Below are 19602 nucleotides of genomic sequence, written 5' to 3'. Positions count from 1 at the left end.
CAGCTCCTCCTTTCCTTCAGATGAAATACAACCTGAAAGGAACACAGAAATTTTGACATTTGCAAGAACTTGCGCTGAATAGCTGAGAACAGTGTTAATTCAATTCCATGATAACGAATTACTTCTGACCTGTGTTATGTTCATCCAGCCAACAAAGTGGTTTTAGCTCATTTCTTAATGGAAGCACTGCTTAAGTTTAGTTCTAGTATTTAACACATTCTCATGGAGCATGATTAAGATGCCTCATATTGCTGAACACTATTTTTATTAGAGTGTAAGCAGAGATTTATTACATCATATGACCCTTGAGTGCCTTATTCCTTTCGCATACTGCGTCACAGGACCTGAGTTGTGTCTTAGAACAGAATAGACTAGTTCTATTCCCTTCTTCTAGAAGGGACCTACAATGATCATCTAGTCCACCTGCGTGACCGCTTCAGGGCTGACCAAGAGTTGAAGCGTGTTATTAAGGATATTGTCCAAATGCCTCTTAAACCCTGCAGGGCTTGGGGCATCCACCACCTCTCTAGGAAGCCCATTCCAGTGTTTAACCACCCTTTTGGTAAAGAAATGCTTCCTAATGTCCGGTCTAAACCTCCCCTGGTGTAACTTTGAACCATTCCCACATGTCCTATCACAGGATCCCAGGGAGAAGAGCTCAGCACCTCCCTCTCCTCTCCACATCCCCTCTGCAGGAAGCTGTAGAGAGCAACAAGGTCACCCCTCAGCCTCCTTTTCTCCCAACTAGACAAACCCAGTGTCCTCATCTGCTCCTCACAGGACATGCCTTCCAGCCCCTCCACCAGCTTTGTTGTCCTTGTTTGGATGCATTCAAGGACCTGAACATCCTTCTTAAATTGTGAGGCCCAGAACTGCTCGCAGTGCTCGAGGTGGGGCCACATTAAATGCTAAGTGCAGTGAGAATGATGGCAAGTCTTGAGATACACCAGCAAACCATGTGTAGATCTTCTTACTGGCTCTTTCCCAAAGAGATGCTGAGCGTGGCTGGCGGTTGTGGGTTAAAAAGGTGGCACAAAGCACTGATTTCATGTTGTGCAGAAAATAATCATGGGTTTTCCTGCAATTGCGGTAGTCGATGTTGGACTGGAAGAGGGTTGTGTTTGACTTTTTGAGCTTGTTGTAGTGTTAAAGTTTTAACATAGACAAAAGCCTTGTACAGGGACCTGTGAATTTATTGTTAATCTAACTGGTGTTTTGCTAGCCTAATCAAGACAGAACAAATAGTGGTATGCTTCCGGTAAAATCAATAAAGTTAAAATCTGGATTTATAGACCAGATTATCAAATTACTACTAATTCTCCTTAGTATTTTAAGTTAAAAAATAGTTGAGTCTGTTCTGCCCGTGATGGTAATTGGTAAGCGAGCTCTGTGTTTTTTTCTCAACCTGCAAGCTTTTCCACCTTATTTTCTTCCCCCCCCCCCCCCCCCCCCCCCCGTCCTGTTGAAGAGGGGGAGTGAGAGAGCAGCTGGGTGGGGGTCTGGCAGTTGGCCAAGATCAACCCACCACGAGAAGCTACTCTGGTCTTCCCAGGGCCTTACCGATGCCAGCAAATCCTTGGAGGTGAGAAGGAAGAGGATAAATTTGATTAAATTCATTTAGCGGTTCTTTGCCGATACCAGGTTTGGCAAGTAGCCTGGGGAATTCCTCTTATATTTCTCACGTCACGTCACTGGACCAAATAATTTTACATTAGAGTGTTTCCTCACCCATCATCCAGCCAGCCAAGGCTTCTGAAAGCCAACTCCACTAGCACGTTTTCCAGGCCTAAACACTTTTTTTAAAAAGTATAAATATTGTGTTTTTCGTTAAAAGAATCTGATACACCTGAAATTCTTTGGCCGCCTTTTCGCTTCATGGCCATGTAAAACTGCGTGTTAGCTAACATCTACCTAATCCTACAATTCTACAAGAGTGTGCTCTGTTCAAGTATCTTCTGTAAGTGCTCATATGATGGCTCTAAATGTGTTTGGCAGAATTAAAATGATCTGGGGGAAAAAAAGAGGTTTGTTTTTTTTTCCATTAATCTGCAGCTCTCCAACACAAACTCGGAGGCAGCGGCGGTGACTGATTTGCTGCCCGTGCCTTACCCAGGCGGACAGATGAATCGCTGCGGATTCTTGTAGGGGGACCAGCAAGGTGGGACAGGGCTTGTAAAACGCACAGCCTGCGTTCCAAAGAAACCTGAATCTTCTGTGAACTCAAGCCGGCTGTGAATTGTGATGGCCTGATGGCACCTTGTTAGCGGGATCGGTGCAAGAGGTTGATTAGAGATGGTTGAGCAACTTGCCTGTGTTAGCAGAAGGTCATCTTTTTCAGATTGCAACAGAGGCTGAAGGAAAGGAGTTGGTGTAGTAGAAACATGGACCAAAAATCACACTTCTTTTGTTTTTATGTTTCTTAATTTTATTAGTTACATGCTAATCTGTCATGCGGACCATTCTGCAAATGTTTGTAGGTGATAATGAAGTGAGGGATGAAATATAATTAAAATGGGTCTTATATCAATTGAAGTTTATAGATTTTTCTTTTTCCTTCTTCCTGTTTCTTTTCCTTTTCTTCCCCCACCGTGAAGCACGAGTATTGTGGTACTGAAAAACCTGTTGGTCAGAAAAGTGTTTACCAAAGCTGGAAGGGAAAAATGGATCCATTTATTTAATTTAACCATCTTAAGTATGAAATGGCTTAATCTTAGAATGCGTTAAGGCACCTGAGTTATACACTGAGATTTCCATTTAATGCTTCGGCTTATTGGACACTGAAAATCTCATCAGTCACGAGGTGCGATTCTCCTGTGCAGGACCTGATGCCTTTCTAGCAGCTCTGTTGGCATTAAGGCATGAACGTTCACAGCAGCTAAAACTTGCTTTAATAGCAACAGCTTTCGTTGCAATTATAACAAGTACGACTCTGACGCTGCAAAAAAATCTGCAAAGCAACAGAAGAACTCACAAGGCAAAAATAGAAAAAACATCCTTCATTTCTGTTGTGGAAGAAAAGGGAAAAGGACTTGACAAATTCTAAGTTGGTAACGTGTCTGTGGAAGCTGTTCAGAAAATACATCAGCGAGGGCTTTCCCTGCGTGTAACGGGAAATCCAAGGATGAAAACCTCGTGTGGTTTAAGTCCAAGTTAGAGGATTACGGCCCTAAAAACTTTGCAGCGTACACGTGGTTACTTTCAAAAAGCTTTATGAATTTTTTGATTGAAGTACAGGAGAGCTGTTGCTTGAGGAGAAGAAAAAAGGTGATTTCTGTATTTTGCGTTTGCTGTTAAAAGCAAAGATATGAAACCCAAAATGACAGTGCTTTTGGACTCCATTTCCCCATCTGAAAGGAAGGGTGTTTTGGTTTTTGAGTTGTTTTATTATTACTATTATTATACATCAATTTCATCATGCTTAAGCTAACGGACCTTCTGGGTAGATCCTTTGGTGGTGAACTGGAGCTTGCTTAGTGATGGACCACTCACGTCGGAGCTCTCTGCTTTGTGTTTTAGCTAGATTATCCTTGCTTGGGTTTTGCAAAGCTATTTAAAGCCTTACGTGCAATTTAAAATTTTGTAATTTGGGGAAACTATACGTATAATCCCAGTATAGAGCATGGAGGTGAATTTTAATCTCCTGCAGGGATACTAAAAGGGGAAAAAAAAGACATTTTTGAAGTATTTAAATGTCTTCGGTGATTTCAAAGAGTGAAAGCTGAAACACTTACTTCAACTATTATTTTCTTCAGTTTGTTAAACAGAGTTAAAAATAATGGGTTTGAATTTACTTCACAGGTTCTGCTAAATTCTGTCATGGATATTGCAGTGCAGGACCCTCATTTATTCCCGTTTTATAGACCAGGTTCTTAGGTCCGGCCACATCAGCTGTGGCTGCACAACCACTAGCAGAGTTATCGTGCTGCCCCAAAGGCGCATGGGCAAAGGAAAGTCCTTGTAGCACCGTGGGAGATGCCGTGCAGGGAGGTCAGCCCCCAGGAGAGCGTGTTTTTCAGACACCAGGTCATACACAGAATAACTTTTTGGTGCAATATTCCTGAGGAGTTTCATTTTAAATTCTGTTAATTTTTAAAGATCTGCAGAATAGCCGTAAATAAATTTTGCAGGGGAGAAGTTGACCTTTAGTTTTGGGTCCCGGGCATCTTGAATACCGGACAGATTAGCAGTAATTGCACATTGTGTAATGCCACTGCTAGCATTTCTGTAGCTCCTTCCGTCTGATAACTTCCAAGCTTTTCAGAGCCATCAATACATTAACACCACGGTGTGAAATTGCTCTGTACATGGAGATCCTGGTTATGCGACTGTCAGGGATGGAGCCGTTGTAGATGAAGCGTTGAGTTGTGGAGTCTCCTTCCCTGGAGACATTCACCCCCCGCCTGGACGCGGCCCTGTGCCCCTGCTCTGGGGGTGCCTGCTCCAGCAGGGGGTGGGACGGGGTGAGCTCCAGAGGTCCCTGCCAGCCCCCAGCAGTCTGGGATGCTGTGATTCTGTGAGTTGAAAGGTCATAAATTCTGTGGAGATTTGGAATAGGCGGAGCATAATTGAAAGTTGTAAATTCCCACCATTATTAATCAAGGTCTAGATTTTCCTTTTTATTGTAACTTTGTCTCTCCGTGTTCTATTTTTACAAATGGATCTGCTCTGAGGGGTACAACAGGTCTGTGACAGCTTAGTTCAGTTCTGAGAGTCCGTCCGTAGCCTGGTAGTGACGGCTCTGCTGCCTGCTCATACGTGGGTGCTTTAGTTACTTTTTACTTGGGTGACTCAGTCAACTCTGAGGACTACACCTAGCACAAGGCGGTGTGAATGTCTTCGGGAAGCTTCAAGCAGCTTTCTTTTCATCGTTGCGTTCCTTAAAGTCAGATTCTTCTGCTGGCTTTGAAAATGGGAACATTCTTTCTGGAGACTATGTCTGAAATCTAAATGAAATGCTGGGAGCGTCTTAGCGCAGGGTGGGTGACCCCACTCCTGCGTGGTAGCAGCAAGGCCAAGTGGAAGGGGTCTCAGACCAAGTGCCTGGTGCCATTAAACCCCTTCTGTCTCTGCTTCCTTCTCTGTAAATTGTAGATAACTCTTATTCCACGCATCTGTTGAGTTGCTTCTCATCTGTCGATGAGTAGCACTACCAGACAACTGGCTGGTGGCTGCTTTGTGGCGGGGAGGTTGTGGACGGCTAAGTGCTTCTGCACTCAGGGACGGGGCATGAACAGGAGAGTATGAAGCTGTGTTTCTGTCAAGGTAGACTCCAGTGAATTACGGCTTGGCTGATTCTTATGGATGTTTATTTGAGTATATGACATCAGTAAATAGTTCTGTTCCTGGAGAAAATCCAGACAGTGACACATCGCCCAGAATTTAATATTTGAAATGGACCTTTAGATGCAACTGCTGCTCATGATAGGGCCAACTTGAAACCTCAGGAGCCCGCCAGGACCAGTTAAGCCATCACCCTAGTTCTGTACGTTCAGATCAGTTGGTTTCTGGGGTTTTTATGCTATGGAAATACTAAAACAAATGTTACAAAATACCAGAAGCTAACAGCATCTCTTGTTTTCCAGTCTTTATTGTGACATAATAACCAATCCTTGCAATAATACTTAAAACTAATGGAGCGGTGGTAGCAGGGATGCTAAATGATGTGATAATGCCTCGGAAAACAAAAGCACTTCTTTTTATTTACGTTGTATTTTGGCTGCCCTGTCTGATTTATCGTGGGATGAAAAGACCACACAGAAGGCAGTGTGCTAGCAGTGCTGTGTGCACTGTGAAATGTTAATGCTCAGGTTCTGACTGAAGCTCTTAGTGGCTTTAAACATTTTGGTGACTGTTTTTTAGTAAACTCATTATCTCTGCAGTAACAGTAAGAAAGTGAGTGTTTTCAAAGTAAGAAAAAAACCCAGTTGGCGGCCGGTCATGAGCGGGGCTCCCCAGGGCTCAGTGTTGGGGCCAGCCTTGTTTAATGTCTTTATCCATGGTCTGGGTGAGGGGATCGAGTGCGCCCTCGGTGAGTTTGCAGGTGACAACCAAGCTGGGCGGGAGTGTCGATCTGCTGGAGGGCAGGAAGGCTCTGCAGAGGGACCTGGGCAGGCTGGATCCATGGGCCGAGGCCAGTTGTGTGAGGTTTAACAAGGCCCAGTGCCGGGTCCTGCCCTTGGGTCACACCAACCCCAGGCAGCGCCCCAGGCCTGGGGCAGAGGGGCTGGGAAGTGCCCGGCGGAGAAGGCCCTGGGGGTGCTGGCTGACAGCCGGCTGGGCATGAGCCAGCAGTGCCCGGGTGGCCAAGGAGGCCACCAGCCCCCGGGCTTGTGTCAGCACTGGTGTGGCCAGCAGGGGCCGGGCAGGGATGGGGCCCCTGTGCTGGGCCCTGGGGAGGCCCCACCTCGAATGCTGGGCTCAGGGTTGGGCCCCTCGGGACAAGAAGGGCCTGGAGGGGCTGGAGCGTGTCCAGAGAAGGGCAGCGGGGCTGGGGCAGGGTCTGGAGCACAAGTGTGCTGGGGGGCGGCTGGGGGGGCTGGGGGGCTTTAGCCTGGAGAAGGGGAGGCTGAGGGGAGCCCTTCTCGCTCTCTGCAGCTGCCTGAGAGGGGCTGGAGTGAGGGGGGAGCTGGTCTCTGCTCCCAAGTCACCAGTGATGGGACGAGAGGGAACGGCCTCAAGCTGTGTCAGGGGAGGTTTAGGTTGGAGATGAGGGAAAATGCCTTCCCTGCCAGAGGGGTCAGGGATTGGCACAGGCTGCCCAGAGAGGTGGGGGAGTCACCGTCCCTGGGGGGGTTCAAAGAGCATGTGAATGTGGTGCCTGGGGCCATGATTTAGGAGGCCTGGGGGTGTTGGGTTGTGGTTGGTCTTGATGATCTTAGAGGCCTTTTGCAACCTTAATGATTCAATGAATCTATAAACAACACTGCTAAATAAGTGCAGATCCCTCAAAAAGTGTCTGTTTCTTGATTTTGGGATACCCAGGTTGATAATTTTAAGTCCTGAGCCAGGTTCAGTGGACATGAGATCTAACTGTGCTGAATACAAGAAAAAATGGGAAACTGCTAGAAATACCACTAAATACGAGAAGGGAGAAATCTGGGGACGTGTCAGGTTTGGTTCTCATCTAATAGGTCTCCAGAGCTCTCTGAAAAAAGCCACCTTTCAGCTGTTTTTGGGGGAGGATGAGTGCCAGCCGTGGAGAGCCCAGGTCTGGTGGATGGCCAGGCGGTGGAGAGATCGCAGCACAGAACATCAAAACTGCTACATGGAGTAGGAGAATTTAAATGCTTTGAAGTTTTGTAGTGCTACAGGGAGGAAATAAAACCGTCCTCTTTTGCTACGCCTTTACAAACGGTGGAGACAAGTCTTTGGTCTAGAATAATTCTTCATTTTATTTTACAGGGCTGTGCAGTTTACCACTGTGATCCATCCCTCATTGTGAAAGTCATCCCTCTTGATACGTACTGTGTAATTGGCTTTAATGAAAAAGGGTTTTGCAGTTCACTCCGAAAATCAGACTGGGCCTGCACCACGTGTAAATCGTTAATCTGAGCTGAAAGCAAATTGTTGTTAAAAAGTAATAGAAGTTAATTAATTGCAAGAAATCTCTAGATCACAAGTCACTATCTTTCCTTAACATTGGCATTTCTCCCCCTCTCCTTTGCCTGGCTCATAAAATTGTTTCATCTCCTTCCCAGGCAGCGTTCTTCCTAGTTTTGGGGTGTATTTTCTACTTCCCATTCATCCAGGTCGATCTTTCTTCTGTGTAAGAGGTGCCAAACTTGTCACTATATGATCTACTGATAAAACAATTCATCCAGCCTCTGCTCATCTGCCTTTTTCCCCAAAGCCCTCACCCCTGGCGCGTGTCCGGTCACGCAAGAGCTGCGTCCGTTCCGTCCATGTGAAACGCACATTTCCCGATGTCTGAAGGGAGGACATCTGCCATGTGCATCCCTCAGGAGCCTCCTGAAGAAAGTGTTCGGCATCTCTTCCACAATAAAAAAAACAAATAGAAGTTGTCAAGGATGGAGAACTATTGTTCGAGTAAGCAGAATGGGTACTTATTATCAGTTTTAGATACGCCCAGGCCAATAGTTAAGTGTTTTTTTTCTGGTTAGTTTCATGAAAGGCAGTAATGGGTTTAATTGCTGGTTGTCATTTGCAACATAGTGTATGCAGGATTAGAGTTATTCTGATAATGTGTCGTAATTACCTACCATCAAGCGTTTTACAATGTTAAAAATATGATCTTTGAAGTAACGTAGCTAAGTTCTTTGAATTGAAGGCAATAGCTATTGAGAGTACAATATCACTTAAAAACGTCAATCAAGTCAGTTAGATAAACAAAATTAAGGTGGTGAGTTCTTTTCCATAAATCCTTCCTGTGCCCTTAAACCTTCCCGACAGCTTGGCAGAGGAAGCAACATGCCTGGAGGGCTGATAAATAAAAGCTATTTCAGAGTTCCCTGCACACGGGCCCAGTCTGGGAAGCATTGTGCGTCTTGCACCAAGTGCTATCCAGACAGCCTCTTTGTGTTCAAACCCGAAGGGATTACTGTTCGTTTTGGCTGTGCTGTAGTAGGAGGCAAAAACTCTCGTAGGTAGCATTGCCCCTAATTCTTCATGAGGAACGATCGTGCTACAAGGTAGAGGGGACAAAGTTTTTTAAAAAGGCAGAGGTTGCAATTTGCATTGACCTTATCAACGCGCGCAAATGAATCAACAGCAGATGCAAATGAAGTGGGGGAGGCTCAACTACGGAACGTGTATGGTTAGTTGCTTCGGTCGTGTGCCCAGCCTGGCAAAGAAAGGGGGAGGGAGAGCGAAAATAATCTGAAGGCTGATAAATAGAAGCGTGGCTCCCAACGACCTTTACCTACTGTTATAATTTTGATGTAAAACAGCCAAATTCCTAAAGATGTTTAATCAGCAAAGTGGAGTTTTGATGGAAGCACGTGCCACAGTCCCATTACTGCTGCAGAAATTAATGGTAATTCATAGCAATATTCTTGATTCATCAGGACTAACACCAGTGAACTGTCACCTCCTCACATTCTTTCCATCCTCGGTGTCACAAAGCCTAATGTAAGGTAGAAGTATCGCGCGTTGGTAAGACAAACTCCACACTTTTTCAGATACAAAATTTATTCCGGTAATAAAACATCGAATGAAAGTTGAATTGAACCGTGATGTATATGTTTTTAGGCTAGATTTTTCATTGAGAGATTTAAATCGATTGTTTGGTTTTTTTTCTGCTGGGAAGCGCATGTACACGTTGGAGTCTGATGATGGGACTCATATCACTGCAAACCCTCTAAAATCATGACCCATGATACCCCCAGCCCATCGCATTTAAGACACAATTGTTCCTCTAATTTAACATACGTTGCCAAAAAAGAAAGAGGAGAAGACCAATGGTGTGACAATAGTGATGTTTTTCTTCTTCCAAATAGAAGATTAAATAAAATCTTCCTTATACTTCTTTCAAATTCCTGAAGCTCAGGTAGATCTTGTCAGAGACCCGTCTTGCCGTCAGGCAGCCTGATGGATTTTAAAGGTAATTTAAAATATGTTGTTTTCCTCTCCTTTCGTACAAAACCAAACCGGGATAACTGAGGCTGAGAGTAGATTTTTGCAGAGCTTAATAGGCATAAATCTGTCTCTGGATGGAATTAGCGTCAGGCATGAAGAGCCCAGCCTGGGGAGGAGGCGATGTCAGTGTCGCTAATGGGCATTTTCTAAGGCTTCCCTGTGTTTGGTGGCAAGTCCAAGCAGCTCAACACGGAAAAAAGACAAATTGTCAACAGATATTAGTGGTTGTCACTTCAGAGTCCTCCACACTGGAGTGTTCCCGCTTTGGAATGTCACTGGAATGATTTTTTTTCTTTTTCTTCAAGTAGGACCATCAGACGTTGTACCAAACTGCTGGGATTTAACCCATTCATAGCTTTTAGGTTGTGGCTGCAAAGAAATGGTGAACTTTGGAGTCTGAGGTTTAGTTTCATGCCCTGCCAGGAACTTTGCTACTTCCAGCAGGTCTTTTTATACCCAAATCTCCACAGATACGTTTTGAAGCTTGATTTCATTGGAGGTGCAGGCTTTTGGGCTATGGGTTAATAAACGTTGGCTTATTATGGTTCAATATGGTTAATAAATGTTGCCGAAACTTGTTGGTTCAGGACGTACCAACTCCAGAGCGTCAGACCATTCAAGTCATTGCATTTCTGCATTGTTTCACCGCTGGGTTTTTTTCAGGTACTCTCCAAACACTGTTGTTTGAGTGAAGTAGCGTTATAAATGTTAAATGAATTGCCTAAGCAAGGACTCTAGTTGCCCTGTTTCCATTGTTGTTTGTAAAAGGAAACAAGTTGGTACTAAATGATGCTTTTTGCCTCTGTTTATAAGTGAGCGCCGTTTCGAAGGATTTATTCCTTAGTTTCTAATTAGGAGGTTCTTGATTGTTAATTGGGGCAGTTTGACAAAGGAAAGACGAGACTGATTAAGTAGGAGGTAAATAAGCTCGTACCTTGCAGTGCAGGGTTTGTCACAAGGTTTCTCGACCAGCACCGTCCAGGTAGGAATCCTTCATCCCCTGTGGTCTCCTAGAGCATGAGGATTTGGTCTAGCCTTATAGGCTTCTTCTGCGCAGCTGTGTCAACGCGTGCATTTTCCTTACCTCTCGGATTTAGCCAGTCTAGCAAAATCACTGCAGAGACGTGGTCCTGGCTTCTTCTGCCGGAGGTCCGTGTTGAAGCCACGCTGCAAGACGGCTCTAGAATCTCCACCAGGATGTTTGCTGCTCCAGCATAACCACAGAAGCGGAAGTCTGAGAGGGGGATTTAAAAAATATATTCCTTTTCTGTTCCTTTCTCTAGGAGAGGTGGATTTTGGGAGCCTTATTGAGCCTTTTTTACCCCAGATTCTCAGATACAAAGTGGTGCCGCTACCCAGGGGTGTTGAAACTGTGCTTCATATGGAGTTATTTTTATAGATTATTTTTTTTGCACATAATCATACAGAAATAGAAAGGTTTTGGAGTAGTTTATATGCTTTGAATTCCCAAATTTTAAAGGATATATGAGTAATGCTCTGGGATCCTAATTAAATACCTAATTATATTTAGCAGTTTTATGGTTTTTGCCAGCTTCTGATGGCTTTTACTGTGCTGATCTTTGCTGTTTGTGACATTTAAAACATATGTTTGAATTCTTCCATCTCTTGTGTCTTGTCATTTCGTTGCTCTTTTTTAGAACTGAGATGTAACTTTTGCAAAATAATTGCACAGTAAGAAATACAGTGTCATTTTTGGGAAGATACAGAACCGGTAGGAATACCCTCAAGAAAAGGAAATGGAGAACTGTGGTGCAGCTGCTGGTGTGCTGAGAACAAGGGACCAGCTGGCTTTGTGAGTAGCAGAGTCACAGAGTCCCAGACTGGTGGGGGCTGGCAGGGACCCCTGGAGCTCACCCCATCCCACCCCCTGCTGGAGCAGGCACCCCCAGAGCAGGGGCACAGGGCCGCGTCCAGGCGGGGGGTGAATGTCTCCAGGGAAGGGACCCCACAGCCTCTCTGGGCAGCCTGTGCCCCTGCTCTGGCACCCGCACAGCAAAGGGGTTTGGCCTCATATTTAAGTGGAAGTCATTGGGGGCATGTAAGAAAGAATCCTGTCCTTGCAGCTTTTGGTTTATAGTTGTGTGCGTAGTAGCCCCCTTTAGAGGCAAAATATATCGAGGGGAAAAAAGAAAAGCAAAACTAGAACATAGAAATCACCTTAAACTTGGCCTGGAGGTGCTTTTTACAGTAAATCTTTTGACATTTTTGATATCCATGTCATTACAAAGTTGAAGGAAATATTCCCACCCTGCATGACAAACCACCCCAGAGAGAGCAGTTGTGTCACAGGCCATTAATGTTCATCACCACAAAGTGTAATGTGGCTTTTTCCTTTGTTCAGCTCCATCAGTATTTATCTAGGAGGTGTATAGAGGTGGCCAAAGGGTATAGCAAGAGGTGAAGATTCAAGCTCAAGGGCTGTCTCTCACATGTAGCATCTCGAAAACACTATTGGCCCAGAAGGCACTTGTGCCGAATTGTTGGCAAGGGGTGCGTGACCTCAGTGTCACTTTGGTTTTAATCGGGAATGGTGGTTTGTGGAGCTAGATGAAGCCTGCGTGCTTCAAGGGAGCCTTCTGGGGCAGGAGGTGGGGTTGGCTCGTGCTGGAGTGCACCCAGTGCACATGGGGACGGATATGTTGAGACCGTGTCCTCAGGCCTTTGCCTTCCTTGTGGTGCCAGCAGAGGTGGTCAGCGTTCCTCAGCTGGAAAATCACCGCCTTTCACAAATTACTGTGCTTACCTTCCATGCTTAGGGGTTTTTTTCCCTTTGTTTAGCTGTTTGTACAGCAACATATAGGCCAAAAAAGTACCCCATCTTTCCACAGGTCCCTTTTTTTGTGTATTTTTATAGAAAAATTTCACAGTTGCACTAAGGACATCATTAAGCCTTTGAAACACATCATAAGAGCTATCAGATTCTTTTTACTACGGTACAAGTCGCTGCAGTAACTGAAGTACTGATAGAGTCTGGTCTGGTTTTGTGAAATCCAGAGCAGGATGAATTAAAAAAGACGTATATCCATGGGTTGCTAGGAAGTGCTGAGCTCTGTTAGTGTGAGAGTCAAGCCAGCTTTTTCCTAGAGTCCTCAAACAGGTTCTTTTGGCTGCATCATCAGTCCCCCAGGAATATTTGAGGTATAGTTAGAAGTGTGAGATGGTTTCCGTTAGAGCATCACCCAACAGATGCAGAGCACTGAGGTTCCCTCCGTTCGATTGCTGCTGCAGAACTGTAGCAGAAAAGCAGCTCAGCAAGAGCGACCACAGCACGTTAGGTCTCAAGGAGTGCGTGGGAGCGAGATGCCCTGGAGCAGGTCTGCAGTTAGATCTGCCCAGCTTCACAACCGCACGCAAAGATCAGATGTGAGGGTTGGTCCTCTTCTCTCCGTTCCCCTTGAGATGTTACCGATGGTCTTAATGTTACAGATTACAAAGTAAAACACGCAGCTTAAATTCCTGTCTTATTTGTAGCCCGTGAGATCTCATCGTTGATGCTTCGGGAGTTTGTGTCCTGATCCCCATAATTTTCAGTGCTGTGGAGCCTTGTCTGTTGATTCCATGGCACGTCAGCAGGAAACGCCTCATTGGCACGTGTTGTTCCTTAAGAGAATGGACAAAGTTTCAATTTAGGTTCTGGCAAGGACAGTTTCGTTTAAATATCCACAAAACAAGCCTTGTTCACCCTAAGGAAGCCGGTGACCAAAACGTTGCAACACTGCTTTCATTGAGGGGTTTTTTAGCCAACTTCTTTTTTCTAATTGAACTTGCCATCACACCCTGTTCTTTGTCCTCCTGTCTCATAGGTGAGGGTCCAGAATGTGAAGTGAAGCACAAGTAGTCAGGAGCACGTGTCTGCGTAGGTGCGAGCATTAGCAAGGGCTCATCAGGCTATTTACTGGACAGTCGCATCCTCATCTCGTGCAGAAGGACAAAGCTCAACTGATAATGCAGTCTGCACGTTTTCCTTTAGGATATTTATAACTATGGTGAGAAATTTGCTCTCGCTTTGCATGTCAAATAGGTGGGAATATCTATTCCTGCAGTTAAATTCCATCCATGGGTAAGTACATTATGAATATTTTTTCACCTCTGAATTGCATATAAAAGAGCACGATCGGATTCTCTGCTTACTGAAATAAATGTCAGAAAGGACACGACCTAATTATCTTGCTTTCCCTTTTCCATCTACATGAAGTCTTTCAGTTTTCTGGGTGTTTTTTAAAACCACTGATTTTTGTCATTGATCCTAGAATTTCCATAATTTCAGTATTCACCAAAGAGGGTGATAAAGTATGTAGGTGTATTATAATTATGTGGTGACATGCAAATAATGTCTCCTAGGTAAAGAATCAAAGATTCTGATATTGATAAACTGAAAAAAACCTCTTTGGTTAAGCTCAGACTATGTCAGTGCCAGGGTTTAAAGTCCCAAGTGAAACATTAATAGATACTTTGCATTTACCTCAAACTTCTTAATCCCGTTTCTCATTCTGTCCCTTCCTTTGTTGCCTCGACGCCAGGTTGATGCTTGTAGCTCAAGGGCAAAAAAGAAAGCATTTTGATGAGCCGGTGTGCAAAGGGCTGGCCATTATAAACTGAAATGTTAATTGATATGCAGAGGAGCTTGGAAAATGTGGAAGACTCTGGAAGGGGCTTGAAATTTAATGGGTCTAAAAACATTTATGTTGTCTTGAGATTATATGCATTGTGTTTACATGTGGTCCTTCGAATCATGAGTTTATGTTGTTTATATAGATCTGACACTCTTCTTGGGCTACGGGTTGCTACTGATAAGCTCATTAAATGATTAGTGCAGGAGGCATGAAAGGAAATGGGCACATGTCACTAATTTTATTACATCGTAGAATTTTCAATACCCTTGGAAATAGAAGCATTTATTTGCTTTTGATTGGTTTTGACATGGAATAGTGGCGTGTGTCTAGTTTTAACGAAACCGAGGGTCTTCTTTCAAGACTGCATTGAAGACACATTCAGTGCCAATTAATCTTTTCATAAGTTGTTTTTTTCTAAAACTTTAAATTTCAACATTTTTAAAACCTTTATAATTTTCGTAAGTTTAAATACACTGAAATGGGTGTGTCTGTGGAGGCGAGGGGACAGAAGCACGTAGAGGAAAAGGTAAAAATCTCCATTAAGCTTTTTATCTCTGAAGGCAGAAGAACTGACAATGCTCATGTTGAGTTTACAGCTATCCTTTAGACTTCTCAAGTCAAAGCATTAAAATAGCCAAAAATACTAAGTGACCCTATTTACTGGAATTATGGGGATATTTTATTATTAGAATTATTTAGATTAAATATTTAAATATAGAATATAGAATATATATAGAATAAATATTTAGAATAAATATTTAGAATTAGAATTATTAGAATAATTATTCTCATTATTTTTACACTTAAATAAATAAGTTTTAAGTGGCATATGACAGTGAGGGTGGACTAATTTTATTGCTCTTCGCTGCATTTCACAACAAGTAATTAAAACAAGGCTGCTCCTGGGAAGAGGGTGCTGTCAGGCCCTGTCGGGCTGAGGCAGCAGCGACTCACGTTAATCCTAAATCTGGATAATCTGCATCCTCATAGTGCTGTTTCCCCTCCATTTGATTCTTCCACCTGAAATCTTCTAAGAGAAGACGGGAGGGCAAAGGATTTTAGGTTTGAGATCAAATTGTGCGTAGCTATTAAAGGCGGGTAGGACATGTGCTTTGAAAAGATTAACCTTATGTCAAAATCAGCAAAAATGACAGCACCAACTGTTTCTTCCCCTCCCCTAATGAATTTGAGTGTCTCAAGCCTTTGAGCAGACAGTGGGATCTGCACTAGATATATATATTTATTTTTTTTTTGCCTTACAAGCTCTGATCCTCAGGTTTAACCAATCGGACACCCTCCATTGACAGCACATGTCATCTTCACCCTGCGACAGTCACTGAGTGATCAACAAAAATAACTCCCTCCTTGAAGACGGATCAAAGGCATTGAGGGGTGAACGTCGTAATCACAGCCTTTCAGCCTGTGATGTGCATGCGCGGCGACAAATCTCAAAATCCCTGCTACTTCTCCTTTCTTTTATAGCCGAGCTTCAAAGAGTAGGGCAGTCTGATCCTTGGCTTTAAACACAGTTTAATAAGTCCTTTCCTTCGCTGCCTTCTCTGCCGTTCTTCTGCCTTCTTGTGTGCACCATGCATAAACCACTGAAATTTCACACTTCTGGCTTACTTTTCTTTTTTAAGAGCTATTCAGCTTTTCTGACCATTTTGGTCCAGATCAGTGTCACGATAACACCAAGGATTCGTTTCTCTAAGCTTTCTATTACTTTGCTGCCTCATCAGAGTGACCGGAGCGAAAGGAGGGGGAAGCAAACCTTACGTCAGTAATTCACTTCTAGAAGAGTTGCAGTTCCTCCCCTCTTTAATGTCAGCGCTGTCCCATGGTGACCTGGTGCCAAGATGTATTTGGTCCCCTCCGACACACGTTACAGAAAATATTGACCTGACCTTTAAAAAAATTTATTAACATTTATAAATTTTATTTTACTGTGCCTTGTGGAGAGAAATTGTTCCAGCTGGACAGGATGAACGCTTCTACAATGGCATTGCTTCGCTCATTTGTGTAACTACATATTACGAATGCCTCCCTTTTCAGTCCTAAGCTGACTACCCTCTCCTCATCTACCCTTTCACATCCGTTTGGTCTATCCTTGCTGGTCTTTGCAGATTAGCTTTAATAAGCTGGTTTTTATGATATTATCTGCTTTTCGTGGGCGTCACCTAACACAGATTAAAGGTAAACGTTCTGTAGACTCTGGTTGGTTTTTGATGTATTTGGGAAGAAGTTTCTTTGATCATTTCAATCCCTGGATTTTCCTGGAGCAGTCAGCTTCGGATGGAGGTAACTGGCGGGGCTTAGGATGATCCCTGCCCATCTGTGAGCAAGACAAGTCATCCCAGGAACATCCTGGCTGTGTTTTGGCTCTAAGCTGAAGTCCCCTTCCACAAGAGAAACGCAGAATAAGAGTCCCCTTTGTACAGGTTTGGCTCAGTAGTGGCAAACTCTTAAGTTTCACTTCTTGCCACCTCTCCTGAATTTCATTAGGAAGCAAAACTAACTCTCAGCGGGGGGATGTGGTTGCTATCTATAAATAAATCACATTAATAAATGCAAAGAAGGACAAATAGCAATTTGGTCAGTGTTGGCTGAAGAATAAATGGATATAACGTTTCCTTTCCATCACTTGGTGAGACACAGTTTGTTGTCTTACCTTTTCCACACTGCTTTTTCAGATATCTACTGGTAACACTGTTGGCACTTGTGTATTAGGTTGTTTGGTTTCATAATTGTTTTAATAATACAAATTAATAAAAATGGCATAGGAACCAGAGCAACACCATGCTGCTAGCTCTAAAGGACAGTTCTTAAGTACAGCTGTGGGAATACTATTTGTGGGGAGCAACCTGTTCTGTTCGTTGACTTGAGCACTTCGCTTTCAGAGGTCAAAAATAAAATCAGAATGAAAACTGAAATGTCGCTTGTACGGTCTAGATGTGGTATATTTCCCAGAGTGGATGGGGAAGAGAAATAGGCATCCAAGTCCCTAATTCTTGAAAGACCAACATTTGTTGAACATAATACCTACTTTAATGGAGAATACCTTGTGTAATGTCTTCATGCACAGTACATAGAGCTTTAAATAGTCCGTTCCAGGTATAAATTTTACCCTGGTGACTTGTATAGTTTAAGATAGTTAAAGGAGAGCTGAGTTTTGCTTTGCAGTAGGCTAATGCAACAGAAGGACCAAGATGGTACAATCTCTGCATTATTGTTCTGGGTCAGTTTGGGGAAACTGAGTTTATTTTTAACTTCTAAGAAGAAATTTTTAATAAGGCGCACACTTGATGTCGATCAGTTGCTTTAATAAAAAATAAAATTGAGATCCTGCTCTTCCCAGGCCTCAATCACAGACCTCCCACTAGTGCCATGTCTACCTTCAGCACAAACCAGCTTTGCTGCCTCTGCTTTGCCTCTCTGCCCCGCGAAGATGGTGTCACTTCCCACCGACATCTGCCATGACTAATCGCATGACGATTGCAAAATGTTTTGAGGTGGAAATGGTTGTATCACGGCCTGGTTTACAGCATGCTTATATTTCCTCCCAATGTGCGGGATTTTCGGAGCCCCTCTCTCAAGCAGCCAAGCAATCGTTGCTTAATGTGCATGCTCCAATAATGACTGAAATTAATTTCTTAGAAGTGACACCAAAATAATTAATGCAGCTCTCTTGGGCTGCATGTGATAGAAGTGATCTGAGGAAGTGAAGATATTAAAGTGTCACTGTCCTTCTCCACACATGTGAAATGTCATCATCAGTTCAGAGCAGTCTTGCTTTATTACAGCCATATTAAAATGAATGTTTTGCATATCTTCATAGAGTGCCTATTAACAGCATTTCCTTGATTTAAGAAATGGCTCCAGTATGCGAATGCAACCCGTTTCAATGAATAAATTTAGCACTTTAATGCTATTTATTTACTCCACACTGTAAAATGTAATAAGATAAATAATGGGTCCCACAGGGGCGTGGGGTAAGTTGGTGATCATCCTCTCAGCAGGCAGATGAACACAGCTCGAGTAAAGAAATAATGATCAAAATTCACAGTGCTCCCTGGGATGCCATTTATATACCTGAATCTAATAAAGAAAGAATTACAATGCTTAACAGCGCGCTTAGCACCGGGATCTGAATGTAATGAGACCGGCAGCGAGGAACGTACAGCCATATTAGCTAAATCTGAAGCGTCACGCTGGAGGCGTGGACGGCGAGAGCTGCGAGCCATCTGATCCCCCATCAAGTGCGGGATTTGCCGGCTGTCGGGATACCTGCGCTTCCTTCTTTGCTGGCTAGCAAAATCCAGGCCAGGGCAGGCTTTTTGTGCCGTCTCTAAAGTATTCTGCTGAAGGCTATTTTGGGATTTGGATTTTAAACCTCTTGAAAGATGTTTGCATTTTCTGTCCATAGTGCAGGGCTGTGGTAGTTATGGGTGTACGTGAAGGTTGTAGAGCTGGTCAAGGCTTAAATGGCAAAATCACACAAGGCTGGCAATTTATTTATGTATTTATTTAATTTCCAAGAAACTTGACTGATTCTATCCCTGTGGTTATGCAGGTCTGAAACGTGGTTGGTATTTAAAGGGGAGGATGAAAGTTGGCTTAGTTAAAAAGCGTGGTTCTTGTTCTGATATAGAAGTAGGGAGTGCTGATCGTGGTGTGCTTGGAGTGACCGAGAATGGCACAGGTTACCACCTGCCACTGCAGCACTCGCACCTCTTTTGCGCTTGCTTTTCAGAATAGATTTCTACTGAAAAGGACAGATTTAAGAATTTTACACCCGATTCAGGTTGTACGCCCAAGAAGGCTTAAGAAAAAAAAATGTACATATAAGAGACTTTGCAAATAATTTTTCAGAATTACAAATCAGATGCGATTGGTGTGATCTAAGCAGGCATAATTAGGGCATAAAAGTAATGACTTGTCTGGAGACTCCTCGTCCGATCTCTTGATCAAGCATTTCAAAAGTACAAACGTGAATAATGGAATAAAATGGTAAAATGATAAGAAGTGATTCGTAATTCAATTTTTATGTGCCTTTTAAGCGGTTGATAATCCAGCACATCCCATGTTTGAAAAATAAAATGTATGTTTTTGTAATGGCGGGTCTTAAAAGTTAACTCCTCCTGGAGTTTGCAGCTTTCCATCCCCTCCAGGAGCAAACAGTTCTGTCCCCAGTTGTTCCTGTTCTGAGAATTTTTGCCTCTCCCATAGTTTCTCAGCAACGCCTTTTAGCCTAGCCTGAGTCAGGGTGTATATTCAGTCAGGGGAAGTAATCGTGGGCTGGAACACAAGAGAAAATAGAGCTTGGCTTCTCTTTCAGTGATTTTGACTTTTTCAGGCGAAGAGGACATGGTAGGGA

General features: G+C 43.6%; 1 protein-coding gene across 2 annotated transcripts in view; it reads left to right on the top strand.

Annotated features, from left to right (window-relative positions):
- Window positions 1–19602, top strand: part of EXOC4 (exocyst complex component 4) — a 420816-nt gene that overhangs the window by 199156 nt on the left and 202058 nt on the right. Inside the window, exon 11 of one of the 2 annotated variants that reach the window (XM_064442324.1) lies at window positions 2053–2494. The exons of the other annotated variant lie outside the window; for it this stretch is intronic. Coding sequence (XP_064298394.1) covers window positions 2053–2086 — 34 coding nt within the window. The 3' untranslated portion in view covers window positions 2087–2494. Of the gene's footprint in view, window positions 1–2052; window positions 2495–19602 lie in introns of those variants that run through there. 2 annotated transcript variants of the gene reach the window in all.

The sequence above is a fragment of the Phalacrocorax carbo genome, chromosome 1, assembly GCF_963921805.1.
Source record: "Phalacrocorax carbo chromosome 1, bPhaCar2.1, whole genome shotgun sequence".
NCBI lineage: Eukaryota > Metazoa > Chordata > Aves > Suliformes > Phalacrocoracidae > Phalacrocorax > Phalacrocorax carbo.
This window is presented reverse-complemented; position numbering and strand designations above follow the sequence as displayed.